Below are 27437 nucleotides of genomic sequence, written 5' to 3'. Positions count from 1 at the left end.
GACAGTTATAGTACCGCAAAAGCAGGGCTGGCATTATGGAAAGTAGACTTCTTTAATTTTACTAGAATATTTTGATATTAGCAAAATGGTTTAATAAATGTTTGATGACATTTGTGGTTTTGTCTCAGATATAAAAATCATGTACGTCCTCAATTTAGATGCTTTTTACAACAATCCTTGCAAAAAGCAGGCAATCTATGCAAGCAGGCATGTAATCATTATTTTGCCTAATATTAGGTATATTTAATAATGGAATCATAAAGTAAAACTCAAAATATAGCGTATCTTGTTGTTCTATGGATGATAAAGTCCCATCGAAAGTAGAGGAAAATGCTAAGATTTAAATTTAACTTCAGCTACAGATTTCCACTAGACTGGATCATAGCGATTCCCGCCAACGCTACTTTGACAAGGATCGGCTACCCTCTGATTTGATTGTAATTATGAAGTTATCTGCTAATAATAACAATATTGTAAGTTATAACGTGTCTTATAATGTGCAGTATATTAGACTTTTAAAAATTATATTTACGATATGATTCTTTGATAATGTATTTGTTTTTACAGATTTTATTGAATATGTAAATACATCCCTGTTAGGTATATAATCAGATTAATTAAAACGATTCTTGATCAAGTGGGCGGGATGAGTATCAGAGCGTTACTATCGTCGTTCAAAATAGGATTTCCTAGATAAATATGTGATTACATTAATTCCTGTTAACCTGTGAGTACCTATCCTATGACGTGATGCCATTTGCAGTATGACGTAACACGTTTATTATGAAATAACTTGACGTAATCAATCTAACGAATGAAGACTACCTACAATAATTTTGACACGTTTTAATCCCTTTATTAAGAAGGATTATTACTTTTACCAAGATTGTTTTGTTTCTAGGTTTTTTCTCAGGAATAATTTAATTTAACGTCTTGTAAAACGAAATGTGCGTGTTTGAGTTCAAAGGGCAACTATCTAAAGCCCAATTAATACTAAACAAATGCGAGTCCATGCTTATAGTGACATACCATCATGTGTGTACTTAATTTAGGACTCTGGAATTTAGATATTATATAAAGTAGGCTATTACAAATATTATAAAGATAAATATTTGTTTATCAAAACAATTGCGTTTCGGAATATTGAAACATCATTTTCAAGCAAATGAAATCGCGAGCGGCGAGTATATTGTCAAAATAGCCAATGAGTAATGGGATTCGTTCGAAAACTCGTAATGAGTTTTGTAAAACGCCACATCGAATTTGAAAGTACATGTCACTATTTGCATTTAATGGAAATAACGGATGACAAATAATTTTTATGACAATTGGAACACCAAGTTTTGAAGTTTGTTGACCCCGCTCATGTTGGCTGATTTGAAATCAGCACATTTATACTTATTAAAGACAGGTAAGTACATAAGTTGATCTCGTCTGGTTTATGTAATAATATTATGTCGAAGGGTGGGTCAAATTCAAAATATTTCGTTTTTGTGCCGTTTTAATGGAATGTGATTTCTGGGTTAATTTAATTTTACTTGTTTTATTTTCAGATTCAGTATTAATAAAATTTAATCTAGTTAGTTATTATTTATTATTATTTAGGTATAATAGTAAATTAAATAAATCAGAGGCGCTACAAGCTTTTTAGTTCTGGGCCTCAGATTTATGTAGATTTATTTATCTGTTTCATTCTCATTTGTCAATCTAATAGGCAAGTTGGTCGGCCTTCTCTACCCGACACATGCCGTCGACGTTTTTGGGACTGATGACCGCGATCGAACCTACGACCTCAGCGATTAAAGTCACATGCTGAAGCCACTAGACAGACAGCACTGCTGTATACTGCTACTACTCAACAATAATTAAGGTTAGAACACAATAAATTAGCAAATGATATAACAGTTAGAATCAAATCTGCCGCATGTAGATCGCATCAGCTACAATAAATTAATTAAGAATTGGATGTATTCCATTAAATTATGTTCATGAAAATTATGAGTCAAAATATAAAATAGCCTATAAATTAAGCGTCTGTTTTTCTGACTGTGACCAGGCACGATTTTACATTAATTTATTTTAAATTATGAAACTACCCCAACGCGAACGGTTTAATTAATATTACAAAATTCCACTTCAAACTAAATTTAAAAAAATATTAGTTTTATTTACATTAATATTTGGTAATAAAAATCAACTGAAAAATTAAGGCGAAAATTAGAAAGTTTATCTAACTTTTTATAAAATATAAAAGTTCGATAGTATAATTAAATTTAATACATTTTTCAAAGCTTTATAACATCCACTAAGAGGTCGCTTTTTAATAATACAGTTAGGGAGACTTACGAGCTACGTCTTTGTGTAACTTTGCCAGAAATTATTTGGCTAATGGGTGAAGGTTAAAGATATTGTTATGTAGTGGATTTAGGAGGAAAAAAATATAGATTGTCATTTCTTAATAGAGCCAATATCTTCCTACCAGTATTATTAAATAAAGTATTACTTGTTAATCATGATATTGAAGTACGTTATCTATTTTCTAATATAAATATCAGAAATGACGATTAAATACAAAAGAGACTTGTAAGGTGACTTTGCTTGACCGAACTAGGTATGCGATCTATCTATATCAACTTCAGTGTATATTTTATTTTATTTACGCATAATAGCCAAGATATCAATTTGGCCATTGATTAACAGAAACAAATTGATTGTGATGCGCTTTCATTCTGTACGTAGTGAAAATCTTATGAAAATGCGATCTTTGATTATCGATGTGTACTTTACAGATGTGGCAGTCTTTCTTTAACATAATAAAGTTACTCAAAGCCCTGACAAGGGGAAGTTACATAATAAGAATAAATAATTCTGATTTCTATTTCCGTTTTCATAATATTATCAAAATTTGAAACCAGGTTGAAACAATGTTTACATTAAATTTTAATCACTTTTGTGTCCATAAAAGTTTTGAACGAAAATGACGTGTACCGTGAAACCTCTTTATGGTAACCTTTGTTAAAGTTTTTTTTTAATTTCCGCGTAGGGGGCGCCTGCGCGGCTCCGCCTTCCGCCCGCCCTAATGCTGGATATAAGGGCCGGATACAGCACTTTTGCCGCTAGAACTTGTTGCACTTTCGAGCTTTACCACTTTGGTCTTACGTCGCGTCGGTCGAAAAACTCGAGGTAAGTGGAAGCTTAAGATAAAATATCTAAATGTCTGTTTATTTTCTACTCATAAACTTCTTTACTTAAATTTTAAAGTATTAAATAATACATAACCCTTTATATAAGTAATAATATATCTTAAAAATTGTTATGATTTAATTATTTATTTTATGATGCTTAAGTTCTGATATTGTATAGTTACAACTAAATATTTAAAAAAATACTCACATATTCCTTTCGGCTACAACAGAAATTTGTACACAATATTAATATAATAGTAAAATACACAATATTTATCGAATATTACGTAACTGATAAATCTTCTCGTTTGATACAAAATTCACCCATCTTATTCAATCATTCAATCGAACCCAATTTATGAAATCTGTAGACTCAGGAATCATAAATGGGGAAATAAATTCCAGATACACATTGTATTATTAACTATTAGATTCATAATTGTACATTATTGTTTTTATAAAATAAAAAAATACAGCCTTTTAGAAAACGATTTTATAGACAGCTCCATCAACAATTTTGTAAAAATATTTTATTTATTTTTATTGTCAGGTTTAACACCTTATTTTGCGTCCATCGATACTACGCTTGAGGCAAAATTTATAAATCTTTTAACACATTTCTTTAGACATCGTAATAATTTATTTTTCAATTTTATTTGAGTTTTTTTTTGGCTTTGACTTTAAGATGCTCCATGAAATATATTTTTAATTCGTTTTTATTTTTATACATTGCGTAACGTGAAGTAATTTATTAAAATGAATTTATTTATTTGTTTAAATAATTATTAAAAAATCCAATCCTATCCAAATAGTATCTCTATGTACGTAATTAACAGTTAATACGCCTGACATAGTAAGTTACTCACTTTTTTTAATGCTGAAACCTATGATAACAGTACAATAATATTAGATTTTGACAAAAATATAGTTTTGTAGAATTACTATTTTTTGTCTGTTTATTATTTGTTTTTTGTTCTGATTTTTTCCGTTCAAAATTGACGAGTTTTCATGATTTAATGTTTAAAACGACAGGTAAAGCAACACAACAAAAATCTATCTTGATTTGTATTTTTACTACAAATAGTAATCTAAAACAGCAGACTTATGTTCGATATTATTATAAATTTTTCTATTAGTATTTTAATTATGTCCTAAAAATCTGTCCACAGGATTTCTAAAGTCATTCCATATATTTGCCAAGCCAAATCATTTGAAGTTATATACAGAAAACAAAAATTTCGGGTTTTTTCAACGACAGTATATACCCATAATTAATAATAATTCTAATATTTATTGTTCGGAGATTATTCAACCTGCATTTTTTGTTAAATCAATACATGCAGCGAGGATTAAGTGGAAAACTGAATATTTTTCATTCAAATTAAACCAAATACTCGCAGATATGAAGGATCAACAATATTTAAATATTGACAAAGTAAATTGAAGCGCGAATTTCTATTATTTTATGAAAATTAAAACGCATCGATGATTAGTTTTTAACTTATAATGGAGAATGGGATGAATGGGAATATTAAATAATCGATTTTGGAACTTTTATTACAAATGTAGCAAAATTTTAATTATAGTTATTTTATCGGTAGTATTCATGATTTTTTAGCAACATGTGACCATCTCATACTTGAGGTCGTAGGTTCAACTTTCGGCTGTGCACAAGTGGCCTTTCTTTCTATATGAGCATTTAATATTCACTTGAACGGTGAATGAAAACATTATGAGGAAACCGGCATGCCTTTGACCCAAAAAGTCTCTCCAGATACAGGAGGCTGATCACTTATTTCCCTATTAGATCGACAAATGATAAGAAACAGATTCAGAAATCTAAAGCCTGGTCCTAAACAAGTTGCAGTGCCAATGATTCTTTATTGATTTTTTATTTTATGCAGGGATTACATACGAATCGGAATACTATACTTACTCGGATAATGCATATTGGAATGTATAGTAAAAAAAATATGTTTCTCGAATATCTGTTTGTATTTACTTCACTTTTTGTTAAAGTCTTAAACACACAATATTTTATGTTTATAAATGCTCATCAATCATTCTGACAATTTTGTATAATATTTTTAAAAAGAAATCTTCACTGGTCGAGTGAAGACTACACAGGAAACGGAAATGAACAATTTGATTTCTCGCTATACTTTTCATACTTCCTTTCACAACGTAATTCTAGATTTCAGTCTATAATGACATTAGAAAATACGAAAATATCTGCAAAGTCACTACACTGTATTAAGATTTAATTTCGTCCACGACAGTAAAAGACAGGTGTGGTATAACTTGTAACTTATAAAAATGGTAAATTCTAAATTTTACCATAAAGATATAATCCATAAATATTGTAACGGTTTTGCACTCATTTTTTATATGATTACCCCAAACGTTTGACATTGAAACCTTCAATGGTCTAATTGTCATCGATGTTTAAATAAATAATAAATAACGCTTCAACTTTAAGCAATTGGTAAAAAAGTATAGGAGGATTCCGGACCAGATATTTTAATTAATTTCCTTAACCTAACTAAAATAAGCCACCTGCGCTTCATTACGTCCCACTAGTACATCGTTTCTTAACCATGTTTATATCGCGACCCAGAATAAAGCTAAAAAGTTAAGTAAAAAAGTCTTGCGACCCCGTCATTATTATACCCTGTGTAAAATTATAATAATATGTACATTGTGCGCTATTATTAACGAATCTTTTGTACCTACGTGTAGTTTGTATTAATTATTTTTCAACAAACTCCGACGCCCTATTTAAAACAAAGTCGACCCCCCCCCGTGTTTAAGTTTTTTCTTTATTAGCTTTGTAATGAGTAACAAATCTTGGGGTTAAATTCTAAAGTGCTGCTGCCAAAGTTGTTGTTTAAATCCAGTGCAGTATTCAAATATTTATTTTTTATATTTCGCAGGAGTTTTTATACTCTTTGTACATCTCTTAATTAATGTTAAAACACACAAATCCACAGATAATAGTTTAAGCTGAAAGCTAATAAAGTGATCGCGATAGAGTGCGATAAAAGTTTATCACTACTATAATTACTAATAGGATTTTAGATAATGTAATACAATAATTAAACTGGTATTAGTCACGTATAGGTAATTAGCTGAGAGTTAACTTTTAGTAACAATACCTTCAGAAATTAATCCATTAATGTTCCGCTAAAAATAAACAATGATAATGAATACCGAATACATTCTATGAAAACCCAATTCATGTTTAACTAAATATCTTCAGATTTACTTGTTTTAGGCATACATAATTGTAAAAAAAGAATTAGACATTTTTTTCATACACCATTATGGATTTCACTAGAAAAGATAAGGCATATTATATTAGACATATATTTTTTTATATGTCTAATATATATAGAAGCCAAGCTTAAAAATTAACCTACCCTGTACATATATGCCCAGAATTATATTTGATATACATATACGTAGATATTTTATACGTAAGATTGTTATTAAAATAATAATTTTATATGTCAATCGATATTAGAACATTTATTCGCAGCTGGCGTCGTAGGCCTACGTATTATGTTTGGGTTTAATACGCCGATAAATCGTTGTTATTATTAACTTCGAATTATATCTGTATTGATTTGAGATTATTGTTTGAAAGTTAACATTGGCGTTAACATTGCAATGGCAAAACAATAACCCAATGCAAAAAACCTGCTGTCCTCGACAAATCTTATTATCTTAAATACTATAATAAAGTAAACTAGTTAACAATAATGAATAGAGTGAATCATTTGTTTCATCGCAAATTAAATTTGGTGGCGGTTGTATGGATATGTTCAAAAAAAATAGTTTTTTTATAGAACAGTTTGAAGCTGGATAACGTATTTTGACTTAAAATGTATGAGTATTATGAGCTTATAACCAACAGAATTACGGGTAATAGTGGAGTTGCGTCGCCAACAAAAACTAACTAACTGACTAAGGGTTCACAAATCTAAATAAGATTGGACATTATTGGAAACGAGAATGTTAAAATATAATTTATGAGTATGCTAAAGGGTTCAATTGTGCGATGATTGTTTAAGTTTTGTTTACGCTTCTAAATATAAACTAAAATATTTATATATAACTTAACTAATACTTAGGTTACATAACTCGCGTTACTAGTTCAAGATAAGTATTTGATAAAATAGATAGATAAGTAGAAATAAATAGATAGATAGTTTTATCTCGAGCTTTATTTTCTTGCCATGAGTGATTCGTAAAAGAGGGTTATCAACACTATGGGGTACTTTTATTTGAACAGTTACAATATGGTTATTGGCTTGTAAATACATTAATGTTGATTTAAAATCATAGAACATTGAGAGATTTTGATCAAAATTGCATACATGACTTGAACCAAATTTGCACTTTTAGTATACTCGCAATCCAATTACTAGCGTTTCATCATTTCGGAGTCTAAAAAAAAACAAAAGGGGAACATTATTCAATATCGTATATCCGCAATGAAATCTCTGTAGGTTCGTATATATGACATTTTACGTTTTCCATCAGCAGAAATATGGAATATATTTGATTGATAAACTCTTGGGACGTCTCGATTTATTGTTTTTTACTACCCCAAATCCAAAGAGACACGAAGGTATTGACAGTGAACATTTTAAATATGTCTTATGCTCGCAGTGACTTTTCATTAATTTATTAGTTATTATTTCTTGCCTAAAGTAGAGATTTTATTAGATTTAAACTTACGTTCAGCAAGAGTCAAGTCTACAGGCCTACAGGACATATTAATAAAGCACAGACCGTGCCTGGAACGGTTCTGTGAAAAAATAGTTGTATATATAAAGGCGGCAAATAAAACAGAAAGAGCGGGTCTCGCGGGGAATTGCGCCCCGGCTCGCCCATGAATATTGTTAATAAAAATATTACCGATGTAGTCGGGGCGTAATTCCCGACGCGTTAAATAATATCAGTGAAATATAAAGTCCCTGGACACTATGGCAGGGGAGTAGAGTGAAAATTATTACAAAAAAAAAAAAAAAAAAAAAAAAAAGAGTCAAGTCTTGCTTAAATCGTTTATACCAATTTGCATATAGAAAGAAAATAAGAAAAATGGAGAATTTTTAATACAAATTGATAGTTTTATTTCAAAATTGTATAAAAACATTATTTGTTTATTAATGCATTTTTATTACTCGTTTGCTCGAAATGTATACTGTTTTAGTAATCCAATTCAATTAAAATCAAATTTATAATGTTTTCTAGGCTAAGTTCATACAATAAAACTCTTCTTTTACGTTTTTCACGTTCATTATAAGTGAAAAGTTTTACGTTAAATTTATTTAAATAAACTTTTTCAATAAGGTTAAAACATTATTATAATGAATTGAAATAAAAATATAGGTTCTAAATTCAATTATCACAAACTGTTCCTTAACATATCAAAATAGATAAACAAACAATTTCCAGCACACAAGAAGTGAGTGAGTCATATTTTTTTATGTCATATTTTATATTATCATCAACAAAATTCAGAGTTCGTTATTGAATATTATATTGGCAATATAATTCATATTTTAATAGACATCAACCCTTATTAACTGGTTCGGTGATTTTCAATTAAATCCTTCGATAGTCGAAAGAAATATCTCAATATTACTTACACCCAAATCTTTTAAATGAAAAAACTAATTTTGAATTGATATTGCTAGTACCTGTCTATGGTTTTGACTAGTAAAATCAACTATTCTGTTTTATGTTTAATTAGATAATGTTTTATGTTGCCACCCCCCACAATGTTGAAGAGCATTTCTAATCTATCTATAACCACAGGTAGCGACACGACCACACGATATTGACCAATCACAATGAAACGAATCGCATTATCGTTTTGACTTCATTTAATAGTTTTTGGAACAGATATCAAGAGTTTCCTTATTTACCTAATTTAAGTATTACTTTTGTCCTGTACTTCCATTCTTTATTATGATTCATATAAAAGCTATATTAAAAAAATATTAACATATTATATTTTAACAGTGTAACGAGATGGTCAGTCAGTAAAACAGAAAATGCTAAGACATCTTCTTAGATCATCTTTTTTCTTTAGTCTTAGGCGATCTGATATCTAAGCCTTTTCAAGAGACGCTAAAATTGACACCGTTATAAGTTTTTATTAATTTTTAATCTTTTATCGCTTCGTCTCCTTTCAAGTTCTCATCAACATTGTTATAATTTATGTTTAGAACTTTCTTAAGCTTTAAAGCCTAATCGCAATCAATCAAGTGTAATTAAGAAAGTTACCTGTAAGTATACAATTTACTTACACTTACAATTTAATAAGAAAGAGGTAAAATAAAGTGATATCCCGTTCGATAGATAGATAGATTTCGCAACAATAGCATTACGTAAATTTATTTTCGCGAGCACATGTAGAGGCCGGTTAATGAATACTAAAATCATAATAAATATGTATTTTCATGAATACTTCCAGTAAATTTACCCTTTTCGGTTCTTGGGCTCATCCACAGTGATACTAGATTCAGAGTTCGGAAAGTACCATCGCTCTCAAGCTAATTAACAAATTGAGTTGACAGAATATTTGCAAAAATTTTGTATTCCACAAAATTAGAAACAGGGTATTAAATTGTGAGTTAAAATAAGTAATAACATATAGGTAACGTTGCTAATTATAATTGATTTTGTATCGGCTTTGAAGCTTAAGAAAATCAAATCTTTAACTTACTTAATTTAATACTAAGTTTTAAGTTGATGAGAACTAAAGAGAAGACTCGATGGATAAAGGATTAAAAATTAATAGAAACTTAAGACGAAGACAATTTTAACGTCTATGTTGATTTTTAAGCTTCGTAACTATTAATTATTGAAAAAGTTTAGATTAGACTTTGACACTGATTGACTGACTGGTGTAGAGCCTATGTGATATTTTAAATATTACATAAAAGAAGAATTCATGTACAATACAAAAATAATCTTAAATTAAGACAGTATGGAGTTTTTTAAGTTCTAATAAATGGAATGTCAATAATTAAAATATTAAAAAGAAATCCCGTCAAAAACAAAACAAACTAAAGTGTTTATTGTTTCATAACTTTAGTTATCCTGTAACGAATGGAATGTTTTAATTAAAGGCTTCTAATTGGCAAACTTTAAGGTTTTAAAAATGTTTCACTACTTCAAAAGTTAGTCGAAGATGTTATCAATTTTTGAAATGAAGAGTGAAGCTAACGGATTAATAATCTGCATATTTAAAAATATAAAGTCCAATATAAGGGTTGCAGTTGGATTAGAAAATGTTTTGTTAGAAATATATTACGAATTTATTTAACATAATAAAACTACACTGGACACCACTGGTTCTTCAAGTAAGACCGTATGAAACATGTGTGTATGACATGACATGTTTTAACTTTAACAATTAAGTTAGTTTGAAACTAAGTAGGTAGTAAGATTAATACTACTACGAGTATTAAGATCTTTTAAAGTCGTTGTAATAATTGTTTTGTCTTTTGTGTATGTATTTCTTTATATTATAGTTATGCTACTTATACTTTTATATAAAAAAATACTGGTAAAACAATTGAAGGATACTTCTAGAATTATAAGTGGTGAATATTTTTTGTGTTATATATCTCGCATTTGTGATAGATAGCAAAGCATTACAATTTAAAAAAACATGTAGGTAATATATAAGTTGAATTTAGTAGATATAACAAAACCTTATAATTTTTTTTCCTACATATATTTGTTCTGGTCCTTAACTACTTACCACGTTTCTACCGCCGCGTTTATATTTTTGGTTTGCCTTTCAAGTGCCAACTGACTCAAAGAAACCTTCGCTACCTAAACTAGGAGCTATGTGAAATTTATTTACTACGCCAGAAAGCGTAGCGCAATACTTAGTTTACCGTTCTCATAAAATATTGTGAAGAAATCGTTGCATTAATAACAGTGTTAAAGATATGTTATCCAAATAAAATCGTGCCAGCATACCATTAGCTAACAGCACTGTGTAATAAATATCATATGCACATACATTATTTCTTTCAGACACAATGTTGAGCAAGAGGTTCCTATTTGCGTTGGGCGTTTTGGTGGCAGCTGCCTGCATCGAGGCGAGGGAGGAAGGCCCTCATGATATGGCGGATGCACTACGTATGCTGCAAGAGCTTGACCGGTACTATACACAGGCTTCTAGACCGAGGTGAGATTTAAATATATTAAGATAGTATTGTCTTTTATTAACATAACTTTTACACATTTAAAGAAAAACACTTTTTTACGGATTATAGTTATGTATTATTGTATTTTATGTTTAAAATTTGCAGAAAATGATATGTTATCTGTAATAAATACAGATAACACAACATTTTCTGCAGCTGTAATACTTTTTGACATTTAACACCTTTGTCTTCAGTCACCGTGACCACGCACGCTGTAAAGCACGCGAAACGTCGGTTTAAATTTAAAATTATGTCCAAATAATTATAAGTTTAAATACAATAATACATAACTATAATCCGTAAAAAAGTGTTTTTCTTTAAATATATTAAGATGTTGATAATATTATTGGAGCCGTAACTAACAATGTTTTACCAGGCTGACTATTACTTTTAAACATAACTTTTTGTCCATATATACAGGCATATTTTGAAATATATAAATGAGTAATTAATGAAAGAACGCAAGATAAATGAGTATAATTCTGTTGAGATTTTACCCTTGGCCATTTCCTCATTCGGTCTTTGTGACGTATTGTATTGTAAAGATATAATAATTGTAAATTATATCTAGAACATGCGTTGTTCGTCGGAGTATAAATAGATCAGAAGTTCTGCAGTTTTTCTACGGATACTTTAGTTACTACGCATATATAATGATAATTTAGGATTAATTACCAAACTAGTCAACAGGTTGATATTTTTGTGTATGTTCTAAGGTTAAATATATATTATAATAAATGTATAATAATGAATTTCCGAGAAAACAAAACATTAAACCTGTAAGATTGGTAAAAATAATTTTAATATAAAATAACGGTTGTTCATCGGAATATTTTATTAAAAAAAACAAACTGAAACGAGACTAAAGAAAGTATCGAACTTCTTGAATACAAATGAAACCCTTATTTAGAATATCCTATTTTAGTTTTAAAGAAATAAATGCGAAATGTTTGATCAAATTTTTTAAGAATATGTTAAATAAAGTTCTACCATGAAGATATCTAAATATCATCTTATATTCAATACATTTTAAATGGCTTAATATAACTGAAATTTAATACTAAATTATATATGAAATCGCGTAGAATATAAAGAAACAGAGATTCCATCTTAATAATTCATTCAATTATTTGAGAATTCAAAACAGTTGGCGGTATAAAGACATGGTATAATAACTTGTGTATGGTATGAACTTTAAGGAATAAAGAAAAATTTGCAGAAGGTTAAAGTGTGTTATTTAGGTTTCAAATAATATAACCTTTGGCTCTGTAGCTTTACATGGCAAAATAACTCTTTTTTTCCACATTCACTTAAATAAATATAGACTCATCGACGAAAAAGTGGTTTATTAAATAGAATGTGATATTACAAAGAGGTGGACTTAAATACCTTCATGACATGTAATCCTTGTTGTTTTTTTTAAATAAAAGGCTTCCAAGGAATGAACTTAAATGTTTCAGCATACCATAAATTAATATACAAGAAAAGGGCAAGTTTTATGAAAGATTTTAACACTCGAATATACTTTCTATACAGTCACAGAGTTACGACATTACGTTTTTATTAAGCCTCATAAAATCATAAAATGAATGAAAATTTCTGCGTTGCTTATTTGGGCAATGAATAAGCAACGCAAATTGTAATCCCATTTTGTAGATCTAATTACAACTATGTGGAGTTACAAGTATGGGCCAAAATTGAAAACGTGTTTTACATAAACCATTGTTGTTAATTATCACTAAACAAATCTTGTTAAAGTTTCTTCTTTGAACTGAAACTCCAAATTACTGTGAATGAATATGAAAATATTGCGACGCTGAATAAACAAATCCTGATAATCTATACTGATTGATATGGCTGGATCAAATACAAAACTGTAGGTTAGTTAGGCACCACTGTAGGCACACACTGTTAGGTAGGCACCCTTATAATATATTTCTACTTAACTTTCGTAAAATATTTTCCATATGAATTTGTCATTTGTCATTAAATATTGTAATTCTCTTTATCCCAATTAATTGTATTTTTTAGATAAACATAATTTTAATGAATGATTGTCAAACAAGGGTTTACAATATATTTAGCACCAGCAAAAACTTGGCGATTAAAAAGAGTGGCGAAGAGTTTATTGCCAGTTCTTCTCTTCGGTTCTACACCCTTGATTTGAGAACTGGCAGTAAATGTAAAATATAATGTTTGACGTTCATAAGTGTTCATTATTTTACCTACATGAATAAATGATTTTTGTATTTTTTTTATGAGGTAGGTAAAATAGCTTATAAATAAGAGAGAGTGTAATTGTTCACTTTCTACCCACTCACACAGCTAGGACTATAATCAAAAGCCACAAATGGCTTGACGTCTCCCGTTTCCCATTTGAAGCGTTCCCGTGGGAGTGAACACAGAATACATCGTAAAATAGCGTTTATTTGAAACGCGCTGTAATTTGGACACGGGCTTATCTTATCCATTCGGTCCAGTCACTGAAATGATGACGTAATCACCGCTTTGTCAAGCCTCCACCTGTTGTAGCTTTTAGTTGAAATTACGTTTTGTTCAGTCAACTCTTGGTCAACCACGTAACATACTACGGTTGTAATTAGAGAAATGTTTTTAAGCGACATAATTTAACATGTTAAAGTTTAATATGTATTTTGCCTTGTTTAAGATGAGTCGTAGCTGACAACATACATTTATAACTGTATTTAATTAATTTTATATCAAAACTAACCTAAACTAAAGTATATATATAAATAATTTCATTGTACACTTTCTTAATACACTTGCATTTAAAAAGAAAAGATGAAGTAATCATCGAATTATAACTTTATTTTGAATTGAAGTCCATTAAAATACTTTTATTACTTACATGAACTTTAAGGTTTTTTATAAAACAGTTCTCTATGAAATTAGCAAAGACATTTTTAAATACAATCGATAATAAAAAAGCTAAGACATGCGTTAACAATAACCTTAAGGAACATTTAACGTCGTTCCATTTTTAAAATCTTTCCAATAATAGGAATTCATAACAATGGACATTCGTTTTGTACATTGTATTATTTCTGATCTACATGTACGTTTTTCTTATTTTTACTTGATAATTATACAGCAAAATTATTATTAAATCGTATCTGATTAAGAAATAAAAGTTACGTTAAAGGATGTAGTACAATAGTAACATAAATAAGGTAAATTATAGATATATCTAGAATCTAGATCTACGTGTTTAGTCTACACGACTGAGATATAATTCATATTAAATTGCATATGATCAAAATTTAATTATACTCTATATATAGTACAGTTTACAGTACATATTTCTCGCCAGCAGCCGTTCTTAGGAAGGGCCTTTAAAAGTAACTTTCGTTTCGATCGAAATAATTATAATAATAATCTTATAATAAGTAACAACTACAAAAGAGACATTTAGTATTTTATTGAATATAAAAACGGTACTCTGACTCGATCTGGATCTGGATCTCTTTATATGCATTAATATAGATTTTATATATTAATACATATAAAATCGTGCTCCAGACAGGAAAATCTACTAGAAGTTCTTAGAAAAAAGTTTCATAACAATAAAAATAACGTTTAACATCTCTAAGCTCATGTTAAGTTGTTCGAAGCAAATAAGATCCATAAAAGTTTCATAGTATGTGTGCAAAACTTGTAACGGTTTTTAGTTAAAAGTTTTGTAATAACCAGAAGAAATTTTCCGGACGTGCTCCTACCGAAGTTTTAAATCAATATATAAACAAAAAAACAACTATGCTTTGAATATTTGAAGGATAAAGTATGACCTCTTTTTTTTAGAATTTGGAGAAAAGACCTCTGTCGTTTAAGGTTGTTAGAAATTCATGCAGTTTGGTTTATTTAAAAAAGGGAGTTTTTTTTGTAAAATTATGTTCAGTATTTATGTGATGCCTACACCCTACCAAGAAAATTGTTTTTACAAAATTATACTGCATTCGTATTTTTTCTGTAACACCCATGATTGAAACAAACTACGTTCAGTGAAATGATCTATTTATAGCCCACTTTTAAATATAAGTCAGTTTGAATAAAATCACGTGAGGTTTATTCTACCGTAACAGGAAGTGCCATAAAAGCTATTGTGTGTGACTGCAACATACTGCGTCATGGATTAAGTTTATAAAGCTCATTTTCAGCACAGCGTTTTGAAATTACAATTTGTTGAATGAAATATCCTTGTACAAAAATCGATTTTCTTCTTTCCTTTTCTTTATGCTCATAATATTTATTGCAGTTCTAAGGTTAGTAGGTTTTTTTGTACCTTGAACTCGATAGATAGTCTATACTAAAATGCCTTAAAAATTACTTTATTGGGATTCTAGCTATAATTATTTAACAAATTGTTTAAAGTTATATTCATAACAATAAATTGATACAAAGACGAGTCATATGTATCTTAAAAGAAACAAAGACCTTACACAAACTTACTTTGAAAAAACGATAAAACTGTTTATCATACATATGTACGATATCTATTTTGTGATGAAATAATTCCTGTGTAGGTATCTGATTAGCTCCATACAACCCCTTTGATCCTCAAAACAAATTTAATCTTACGTTCAGAATTTAAAATAGTTTAACTGTCCCCACTCAACTATTCTCAACAAGGATTCCTCGTAGCAAGTTGTACAGGCACTTAGTTCTATATTGTGGTTTTCGCAGCTTTCTTTCTAAACAACCATATACGACTTTAATCTATAGAATAAAAGAAAATAAGATTTAAAAGAAGAGAAGTGTAAGAATTTTTTGTTGTTTGTTTGTTTTTTTTTTAATTTTTGTCTTGCGTTTATAGATTTCTAGTTAAAGGCATTTCTGTGTTATAGATTACTTTGAACATAATAAACTAAATATTATTTAATCATCGGGACGGTTTTTTTTAAAATATTTAATTACAATTCCTATAAACTACCTCATTATATTTAAACCATATAGAAATTGTTTACATTATTGTTTCCCAACCCTCTCCATAGCATACGTAACGCATTCCCGTTCTATTTCCATTTTGCTCCCGGCCATACAATAAGGTTTCGGGATTAAAGGCACAAAGGCTGCAAAGAATAATCAACAAAGTCTACGCACAAATATGTCCGAATATAATAATTATATGATGTATCTAATATTATATAATTATTCATAGAGATGTTGTTTGCTTTAAATCTTAGTAATGTAACGATTAATCAAGTAAAATGTAGGTGATATTATCAAAAATGTTGTCGCTGTTTCAAAACTTAATATACTAAAGTAGCACTTAGTAATTACGGACATTTGAACAGAATGCCACAATGAAAATTTATTTCGTTTGGTCATTGTCACTGTTAAATTGCTTTTATGAGGAACTCGGTGCCATATTGCAAAAATATTTTCAAGATAACCGTCCTTCTAACAATCAATGGCTTTAGGTAGAAAATATGGAAATAAATAGTTTCTTCTAAATCATAATCTTGAACATATTTTATAAAGTTTTCTCGTACTATGTAAATGTAATTGAATTGAATAATAGGAAGAAAAATCTTTTTTCCAAAAAAACAATAAACTTAAAAAAATCATGGAGAAACGGATGGCCTGATTCCTACTGCGCGATCTCTTCCAGGCAACACTAATTAACTACGACCGAATGAGCAGCTATTAATATATAATACATATTGAATGCAATTTGTTATTCTTATTCATATTTCTCTTTTGTCTCCATTACAGCGGCAATCGTATCTATTGTCATATTGTATATCTTTCTTCGAAATCCGGGAACTATTTGATTGATTGGATAGATGTTTCGAACACTATTGATCGTTGAATCGTATCTTTACAATGACCTGACACATACCTGAATTTTAACATCAAATACACAAAGTTATATAAAGTATAAAGAATTCTTTTGTTGTTAATTTAAATCAAGTATGTTCTGTTTGAAGTGAAATTCTTTTTTACTATTAATTTAATAATTTCTTGGATTTTAAAAACTCAGCAAAATTATGATTAAATCGTTGTATGGGGAAACTTTCTCCACATTACACCTCTTTGTGGCTCGTATGTCTAAAGCTTTGAAACTTTGAATGGGTTAAAAACTTGACGCCTCTCCGCGAAAGTCACTCCGCAATAAAATAGAATTTTCAATTTTCTCGTCACAAAGGCACTTTGTGTTAACGTGCGAATGCTATGACTCGTTTTGTGTTATTTTAATGGAATAATATTATAAAGGTAATATTTTAATCCGTTTTAAATATTGTTATGTGTATTGTTGAAGTTAGATTAGGTATTTCAAAACTTTAAAACTGCTGATACATAATATATATTATTTAAAATAGAAAACCGACTCAGCTTTTATGATTATCGCTGCATGTTTATATATTTATTTATTTATTAAAAACGATTCAATACTAAAATCCAATTTTCATATGTTGTTGAATGTTATCCAATTTTATCCAGTATTTTCATACATAATTTATGTATGAAAATACTGAAAAAATACCTATTTATGTACGGTAAACTAAACACTCTTCTACGAAACAACTCTTTTCGAGATGAATTAGAATTACCCTAATGGACGTTAAAACCTTATTTGAGGATTACGGTTTTGCGATATTTTTATAAATAACAAACTTTAAGACATTTGTGAATTTTTTATCAAAGTAAAAGATTATTTGATGATTTCCGATTATATTTATAATAGCATTAAGTCGACCATTAGATATAAAAGGAATGGTTGGATCTATTTGGTAATGTATGTGCGTAGGCTTGAAGGAAAGGGGACTTTTATTTCTTTGATTTTAAAAGACGCCGCGCAAAAAGTCGACACGTTTAATAATGAGTTAGATAAATATAATCGTATCGTATCGAACTAATCGTGAACCATTGTCGGGTTAAAAATATAGTTTATAAGAAATAGGATTAACCTAAGCTAACAAGCAAATATTTATGCTTAAACGCATATACATTAACAATTATAGAATCAGATTTTATTAATTTTAGTGAATTGTCATAATTAATCAGTTCATAGTTCTGCTATCATTGTCATAAGAGTTTCACGGAAGTAATTATATTCTTGATATTAATAAAGGTTTTAAAATGTTAAGAAATTATTTTTGTAAATTTGCTGTGACGCTTTTGACGAAAAGTTTTAGATGATTAACATATAACTTAACTATGAAGTTATCTAAATGTTATAATAATATCCCGTTTATATACCTATAATGTTACAGAAATATTTTAATATTCTACTAATCTTGGTACACTTTGATAAGTTTATTTCAATAGAGAAAATTGTTCGGTCAAGCGTTGCAAATAGTAAATATCACTACGTCAATGTCAGGGATCAGTTTGTTAAAGCAAATATTATCGTTTCGTTCTTTGTTATTATTACAGGTAGGTTTTTTTATATTCCCATTTCATCATTTTCATCTAAATAAGCTTATGTGTAGGTATACAAATAAAATATTTTTATTGCATGTTTATATTGTACATTTAATTAATTATCGAACATAAAAAGCGGTGTGAAATTGCACTAACACTAACTAAACTGCCCGTGAGTGACTTTTTTAAAGTTACTGATGCAGAGAATGTGCTAATGTACACGGACCATTACTCATAAACTTTATAGAACTAAATTATGTAATATTTTTTCGTGAATCCAAGATTTTTTTTGAATAACTCGTTATGTTTGTATCTGTTTAATTGCGTTATGCAACTCTAACATCATAATATTGTGTGCATAATCATTATCATGCTTTATCTTTGGAGAAGTATTGAGAGAAGTAAACTAAAACTTTGTGGAACCAGCTGCCCACTGAAGTATTTCCGAACCAATTTCATTTAGGCAACGCGCTCGCGAGCCCCCTGGCATTGAGAGTGTTCATGGGCGGCGGTATCACTTAACATCAGGTGAGGTCCCATTTTCCCCTGTTTTATAAAAAAAAATAAGGACAAATGAAATTCAAATAAGATACACCCAGCTTACTTTTAAATAAATATTATAAGAAGCCCCAAATTACGAATGTTAAAAGTTTCGAATTTTACCCAAAGTTCCTTACTCGGATTGGAAAAATTAATTTTTCGCCCAACTTTTCTGTGGAATATGAACTAAAATATACAAATTCTTATACTGAAATATATATATATTTACTTTTCGTGTTGTACGCTTCTTGAATTACTTATGTATACAATTTCTTATGAAAATTAATTTGGTCCAACAGTACACCGTTTAATAAACAATAATAAAGCTCATTAATGTTTCGTATTACCCTAAAAATATATAAGATACCGAAATTTGCTTGAAATTTTACACATTATTTGTTTGAGACAGCGAAACAGATCATATTCAGATTAGCGTCTATCATCTGTAATATATAAAATTGAGAGGTTAGTAGATTACTGTCAATATATCAAGTACATGAGTAGGCTGTCAAATTATATTTATTCACGTCTTATAAGAATGAACTAGATCATTTCACTTGCTAAAGGTTAAATCATACTGAACATTTGTGTAAATTGCCAGCTTTGAGGTCATCTTAAAATTATGTATCTGTTAAAAAATATATACTAAATCCAACAATCGCATTATATATGTTTTATATTCAATCAATAAAATGTTTCGTAGTGTAAGATTCGTAGTAGGTTTAGATTAATAATAACTTCGTTATAAACGTAGTAAATTTATTAATGATATTATATAGTTATTGTTATATTTAATAATGTGCATGGTGTATATTGATACTTTGATTGGAATCACAAAAGGGATTGACACTTCATATAAAAAAAAGCTACGCCAAGGTCTGCTTTCAGTACCACATTATAGGTACTACTCAAAAAATTGAATAATCTCCCTATGCTCTATAGTATTGAGTCCAGTCCACATCTCAGTCCACCAACACTCATACAACGAAATTTAACAATCCCGGCATCGATGTTGTTATTAAATAAACTTTAATAGTTAACTAAACGATAAATATACTTTTAATAAATTAGGATATTTTGTTACTATGTTAAAATTTAGCTTCAGCAAGCTCTAGCCAGTCATTCAGACAGTACGCACGAATACTTGGACAGTATGTATAAGTAACAAATAGAAATAAAATAAAAGTCCAATATAATTCACATAACCTTTTTAATTAAAGTATTCCTGTAGTTTTTCTATGCACTATAAATTACTGAAATTGAAAATGTATTTTGTATGAGGTGTATGGACTTCTTACATTGTCTGAACTGTAAATTATTAGCAGGTAGTATGTTCGGTATTTGAATTATTGCGCTAACTATCGTGATATTTTCTGTCAAATTCCATCGGGTCGTATCTTGGTCGCGGTGTTGTAATCGGTGTCGTCTTGGCAGGATTGACCGCCGTGACGTAGCGGCAATGGATCGGGTCGACCCAGACTTGTTAGATCGTGCTGTGCGGCTCCTACAGCTGCAGAAACTAGACCGCATTTACTCCTACCACACCCGACCAAGGTACGATATCGATGTCGATGTTTCCCATCCCTATTTCTAGTAGTGCGTCTTCTGTCATCAGCATGTTATTTGTTATACGTTTAAGGACCTTTCATTTATGTGTGAATAGCTTTCTCTATATCAACTTGGAATTTGACTATGGTAAATAAATTTAAATTATTGATGTGAAACATCTATAGCCGCACGTAAAACCGATTTCTGCCGTGGCGACGCATGCCGTGGCGACGCGTCGCCGCGCTATTTGATGGTATTATTATTACAAAATAATATAATAATATATCACAATATGTTAGATTATAAAACCGCTGTGTTTTGTATTAATTGTTACCATAGCAGTCTTGTTTAGGAGCGCGACAAATGCATGCAAAAGTAGTTACATATTATATACCTATATACAGTCTATATGCAGTAGTAAATTTCACATTAAAAATATCTAATGAAAATAATTTTTTATTCAATAAATAGTCATCGTTATCTGGAAAAAAATCGTAATATTTTATTTTATCATTATTTAGTTCCTATCAAAATCTGTTCTTTTCTGCTTACTACTTTTCCAAAATAATGTTGATGTTTCACATCTGCCAGGCGTCCCGTGAAGGCTCACATTTTTATATCATTTTTGCCGCGCACCACCACTTTGTGGAACCAGCTGCCCACTGAAGTATTTCCGAACCAATTGGACTTGGGGTCCTCCAAGAAAAGAGCGTACCAATTCTTAAAAGGCCGGCAACGCACTCGCGAGCCTTCTGGCATTGAGATTGTCCATAGCCGGTGGTATCACTTAACATCGGGTGAGCCTCCTGCCCGTTTGACCACTGCTCCTTAAAATCTATTTATCATATCTAAAATATCATTTTATATACAATGTTTCTGCCCTTCATTAATATTAATTGTTAAATTTGTGTTTGCATTAAGTAAACATTAACAGCTATTTTACCAATAGAAAGCGTACTCGTAGTGACATATAATAAATATTTGTGTTACAATATTCCGCGGTTAAACTTATTAAGATTCATATGACGTTCGCTAATAAATCTTGAAATAAATAAAACATCAAGAAAGGATAAATACAATTTGTTTTACGCTACTGTGACTTTAACCCCTTTACTTGCATTACTCACTAATTAATTAGCGAAACGTTTGCTAATTAAAATACAGTCTGACGATCTGAAACCAATATGTTTCAAGGAACATGTCTCATCTTATATTCCGTGTAAAACTACACCCGAGGGAAGTGTGGAGGCGGCCTCGTGACATTAGAAAATAGTTAAACCTAATTTATATATTTACTCTTAAATCACAATACACTTACGCATAAGAACTGAATCAGTCTAATTGAATTATTTCGTCCTTTTCCGTCTTTCAATTTTGTTTATGTGATAAAAAGAGACAAATGATAATAAGTTGAAATGATTAGATTTTGTTACATATCGTATATTATAATGTTTTTACATGTTTTGTAATTATCGAATATACTTAATTCGTAACATTTCGTTGTTGCTTTTAGTTAGTTAGATTTATCCCTGTTAGTTTTAGAGTATATACAATTTTACTTATATAAATATTATACCGTACCTACCTTGTATTTTTTAAAAGCTTTTTGAAACATTTTCGAGTGCCTATATTTTTGTGTAGAAATGTGACCCAAAGTAATTTAGCAACAAAACTTCTCCATTATGTTAACTTCGTTCTAACCGCTAAAGTAAAAGAATTTTCAGTAATTTAATTTTTCTAAATGTTTTGACATTGTCAACAGGTTTGGAAAACGATCGGAGGCTTATTCGAACTGGGGAAAGGATCTTGAAGTAAGTAAATAAAAATTCATTTATAATTCAGAACCTAGTATATATCTAATCGATCTATTCTTGTCATTACTAGCGTCTTTTATTTTTAACCTGCTTGTTCGGCGAGGGACAATTTTTTTTTGTTAATTGCGCATATTTGTGCATATAAAAAGAGCATATCTTAGGGCAAGATCTGACGCTAAATATTATTATTACTACTCCTGCATTTCGAAATGAAATAAAAATATTGTCACAGTTTGTTTATTCTAGTCTCGCATTAAAATCTCTGAAGTAATATCTTAGACGCAATGATGACTTGTGTTAGGTACAAAACTACAGGCTGGTTTCTAGCCTATAAAATCAATAACGATTTAACGACTTTTATTTATTTGTATCTGGATTCACTAATAAGAACGAACTTACTGTGTACCTGAAAAATGTACTCAAAACTGATTTACACGTTCAATGATAATGGAGTGCTCAATTGTTAATACTTTGGTCCTTTAGGATATCATTAGGCACTCGTTAACCTTTTTAACACCATTAAGGATTATTTTTATTATTATTTTCGTCATTAATTGATGTCATTTCTTTTGTTTCTCATTGGAAGCAAGGCGGATTTCTGACGGCTATTTAATTTTTATTGAACCACGAGAATTTATTTGTTTATTTAAAAATGTTTGCCGATGGGCATTACAATAGGAACACACAAAAATAATTGTTAGTTTTATAATAGAATAAATTTACATTAAATCATTCAAGTATATATTTGATGTAACTTCAAAGGAAACTGAGTATAGCTCGCGTTTAGTTTGTTAGTACTATTCAAATTTACTTATTTGGTTGAAACTTCATCTAGAATCTTGTGCGATATCTCTGAATTTCGTATAGGTAAGATAATAATATTGTATACTTTTACTAAAACAATTTAATAGGTTTCTTGGTTCAGTTATGTTCAAAATTAACTAATTTCAGAAACAGAGGCGTTTTAATGAAAATCTATTTCTAGAAATGATTGGTTTTTGCATCTATAACTCACGCTACGTAAATTACAAAAGCGGCTAATAATACCACGTCATTATTATTTGTGATTTGATCATCTCAGAGCGTTTGTTATTGTTATTCTTGTACCAAGGATCAATCTAAAATTCAATTAAGTCTGAAATTGTTAGATTGCGGTAAAACCAGCTTCGTTTAAGTGTTTAAGTGGTCTGACAGTATAAACTGTTTCAATGAATTTTTGTGCAAATTTTATGTTAACTAAAAAATATTTGCGCAACATTTGAAACTATTGTTGTACAGTTAAAGATAATTATATTTATACATTTATATCAATTTAGCTTGATACTGGTATAATACGTCCAGTAGGTAACATATTAATTTATCTATACTAATATTATAATGAGGAAAAATTTGTATGTGTGTTTGTAACGAATTGCCTCAAAACGTACTAGACCGATTTAAAAATTATTTCACCATTTGAATGCTACATTATCACTCACATAGACTATTTTTAGTGCAAGAAAAAAATGAGTTAGGTACCCTACCGATACTACAATAATTTTACCCAAGGTGTACAAAAATGCATGCGCTGCGAAAACTATTGATGATAGAAAAATTAATAAAGCCTCCAAAATTTTAAAGAACACATCTACAAACATTAAAAAAAATGACGGGCCTACATAAATATAAGACAGTGTTGGTCTAGTGGCTTCAGCGTACGACTCTTATCCCTCAGGTGGTAGGTTCGATCCCTGGCTGTGCACCAATGGACTTTCCTTCTATGTGCACAATTTACATTCGCTCGAATAGTGTAGCAAACAATCTTGAGAAAACCGACATGTCTTAGACCCAAAAAGTCAATGGCATGTGTCAGGCACTGGAGGCTGAAAAAATCATGAAACTGATTCAGAAATCTGAGGCTTAGACCTAAAGAGGTTGTAGTGTCACTGATTTTTATTTTTATAATAAAAGATAGATTAAAGTAATATAGATTCAATAATCATAACCATCGTATCGCTTACATTATATTATCATGATATACGTCTGCAGTTTATGGTTTGACGTTAAATGCAATATTGAATCAACTCTATATTAAATTTATGTCAAGTCGATCTTATAGCCAGGGATTTACATGCTATTGACATTAAAGATATTGAATAGATTTTGTCATTTACCTCCGCTCACAGATATATTGTGTAAGCAATATATAACGAAACTTTTTTAGTTCTTTTGTTTTTAGTATTTACGTAATTGGATTTGGGGTTTTATAAAACCCCTATACGCCTCAATTAGAGAATTTCGCTTCATTTATTTTTGTAAAAAGGGTACAATAATCATACAAACATAGCAATAATCGTTCATATATCTGTTGCATGGTTACACATTATTTATCTAACTTAAAACTATGATCTGTTCTACAACTAAATTGTAAAATCTTTTAATTACAAAAAAAAGAGTTTTAATCACAAAAAGGGGATATTTTAAATATAAATGAACTATTAGGTTCGATCCCCGACTTACACCAATGGACTTTCTTTTCATGTGCGCAATTCATATTCGCTCGAACGGTAAAAGAAAACATAGTGCGGAAGTATTAAGTTATTGTAAAAATAGGAAATATGGAATAAATAAATATTTTTTGCAATCTGTTTAATTTTAGGAAAAAAACTAAAAAGTCTAGGCTAAAGTGTGTGAAGGTTAATTAACAAGAAACATCGTCAAACTGTTTCAAACTGTTTGTTTGTTATAAATAGTTATATGCGTGTAACACTAACAGTATTGTAAAAAAACTTTTGGAGACAATAAATCACGATGTTTTGAGACTAATGAGATGTCTTAAATTCTATAACTAATCAAATTCCAAGTAGTGGTCAAAATTGCATTGATGAACGAATTTCTGTTAAATAGATTACTAGTTAATTACTTTGTAGCCTCAAAGCCGTTATTCTCGTAGGGGTATTATTAAACTTGCTAATTTCATTAACAACCGCCTTTGTCCTGAGGCGATAATGCAAAATTGTATCACTTAAATTAATCTATTTCCTGAGAATTCCACATTTTCTTATTATTTTAATGAATCATTAGACATATATCTTTGAATTTTACTATGAAATTGCGATACCCAAATAAAAGAAAAAAAAATTGTCACATTTCTATGAGAGCTTGATAAAATTTGGTATACCAATAAAGAGAGCTGTGAGAAATGGAGGTATTTTATAATTTTACGTAGATCGGTCGCCGGCAAGAACAATAATAATGTCACAAACTGATAGTTTGAAAATTGAAATCGCGTGGTCGCATCCGGCGAAATGAAATTGGTATTTCATCACCTAATTAGCTGTGATTCAAACACCGATTTCATAATGATTTTCATTATGATGATAAAAATCTTAGTTCATATTATTATTTGATTTTAGTGTTCAAATCTTATAAACATTAATTTTTAGTGTTTAATTAAATTATATTTGTTAAGTAACTTAGATCTTTATAAGCGTGTATCTTTTAATGTTAGTTTCCCTTACAGAAGCCAGACTTACCAGCCTGGTTGACATACGCTAGAAGGAGATGAGAGATGCAATTGGTCACCTCAGCTTAATCCATCACGGAACTTTACTACAATGCTGCTCTGCTGATCTTTATTTACTTAGATCTTTTATTAAAGAATTGATGTTCCTATTTTTGTTCCATTAAGTAGTCTATGTACTATGTATATTGTTATTGATGTACTACATTCAACGTAAAGTTTGAAATATAAGCAATTCGAATATTAAATTGTTGTTTCATTTACCATATATGACCAAAAGAGATAAGGATCCATAATTAAAATCAAAATACAGTAGAATAAAATAAATATTGTTGGAATTCTAGAAAATAAAAATGACTGATATAACTTAAAAATATAGATTAGGGATCTCAACAACTGCCTTAGTAAAATATTCAACAGTTAGTTTTGCGAAGAGCGCTGAAGCATTGTCGTGGTGATTTTTTTCCAAGACAACTGACAAACAGTGATTGGCATATCATTTTTCAGGAACTGTGCACAACTGTCGACAAATGACCTTTCCAGCCGATGACTGAGGCAATCATGAAGAAATCATTGGCCGCATTTATGCAGTGTTGGCCTATACTACATATATGTAATAAGTTCATTAAACTAATAGCGACCCTAGTGGCTTCAGCGAGCGACTCTCATACCTGAGGTCGTAGGTTCGATCCCCGGCTGTTCGCCAATGGATTTTCTTTCTATGTGCGCATTTAACATTTGCTCGAACGGTGAAGGAAAACATGGTGAGGAAACCGACATATCTTGGACGCAAAAAGTCGACGACGTGTGTCAGGCACTGAAGGTTGATCACCTACTTGCCTATTAGATTAAAAAAATTATCGTGAAACAGATTCAGAAATCTGAGGCCAAGACCTAATGAGGTTGTAGCGCCACTGATTTATTTATTTTTTTGGTTCGTTTTCACGTGTTTTTTTATAGAACAGGGGGCAAACGGGCAAGAGGCTCACCTGATGTTAAGTGATACCACCGCATATGGACACTCTCAATGCCAGAGGGCTCGCGAGTGCGTTGCCGGCCTTTTAAGAATAGGTACGCTCTTTTCTTGAAGGGCCAAGTATAAAGAGTTTTAGATTTGCCGCCAATTCACAAAAACAAATGACAAATGAATGAAATATACTACATTTGTTAACACGGAGTTCTGAAATTGAAATTCAAAAAATGTTGTCATTTGCAATGTTTCTAA

At 29.9% G+C, this 27437-nt stretch overlaps 1 protein-coding gene across 1 annotated transcript; it reads left to right on the top strand.

Annotated features, from left to right (window-relative positions):
* The first annotated feature begins 1715 nt into the window (after nt 1-1715).
* Nucleotides 1716-26460, top strand: LOC110995680. The gene is made up of 6 exons (XM_045631902.1): nt 1716-1870; nt 3044-3183; nt 11250-11403; nt 20783-20902; nt 22659-22707; nt 26213-26460. The coding sequence occupies exons 3-6, from the start codon at nt 11255-11257 to the stop codon at nt 26255-26257; spliced, it is 363 nt and encodes a 120-aa protein (XP_045487858.1). The 5' UTR covers nt 1716-1870; nt 3044-3183; nt 11250-11254; the 3' UTR covers nt 26258-26460.
* Nucleotides 26461-27437: the final 977 nt, after the last annotated feature.

The sequence above is a fragment of the Pieris rapae genome, chromosome 17 (assembly GCF_905147795.1).
Source record: "Pieris rapae chromosome 17, ilPieRapa1.1, whole genome shotgun sequence".
Taxonomy (NCBI): domain Eukaryota; kingdom Metazoa; phylum Arthropoda; class Insecta; order Lepidoptera; family Pieridae; genus Pieris; species Pieris rapae.
This window is presented reverse-complemented; position numbering and strand designations above follow the sequence as displayed.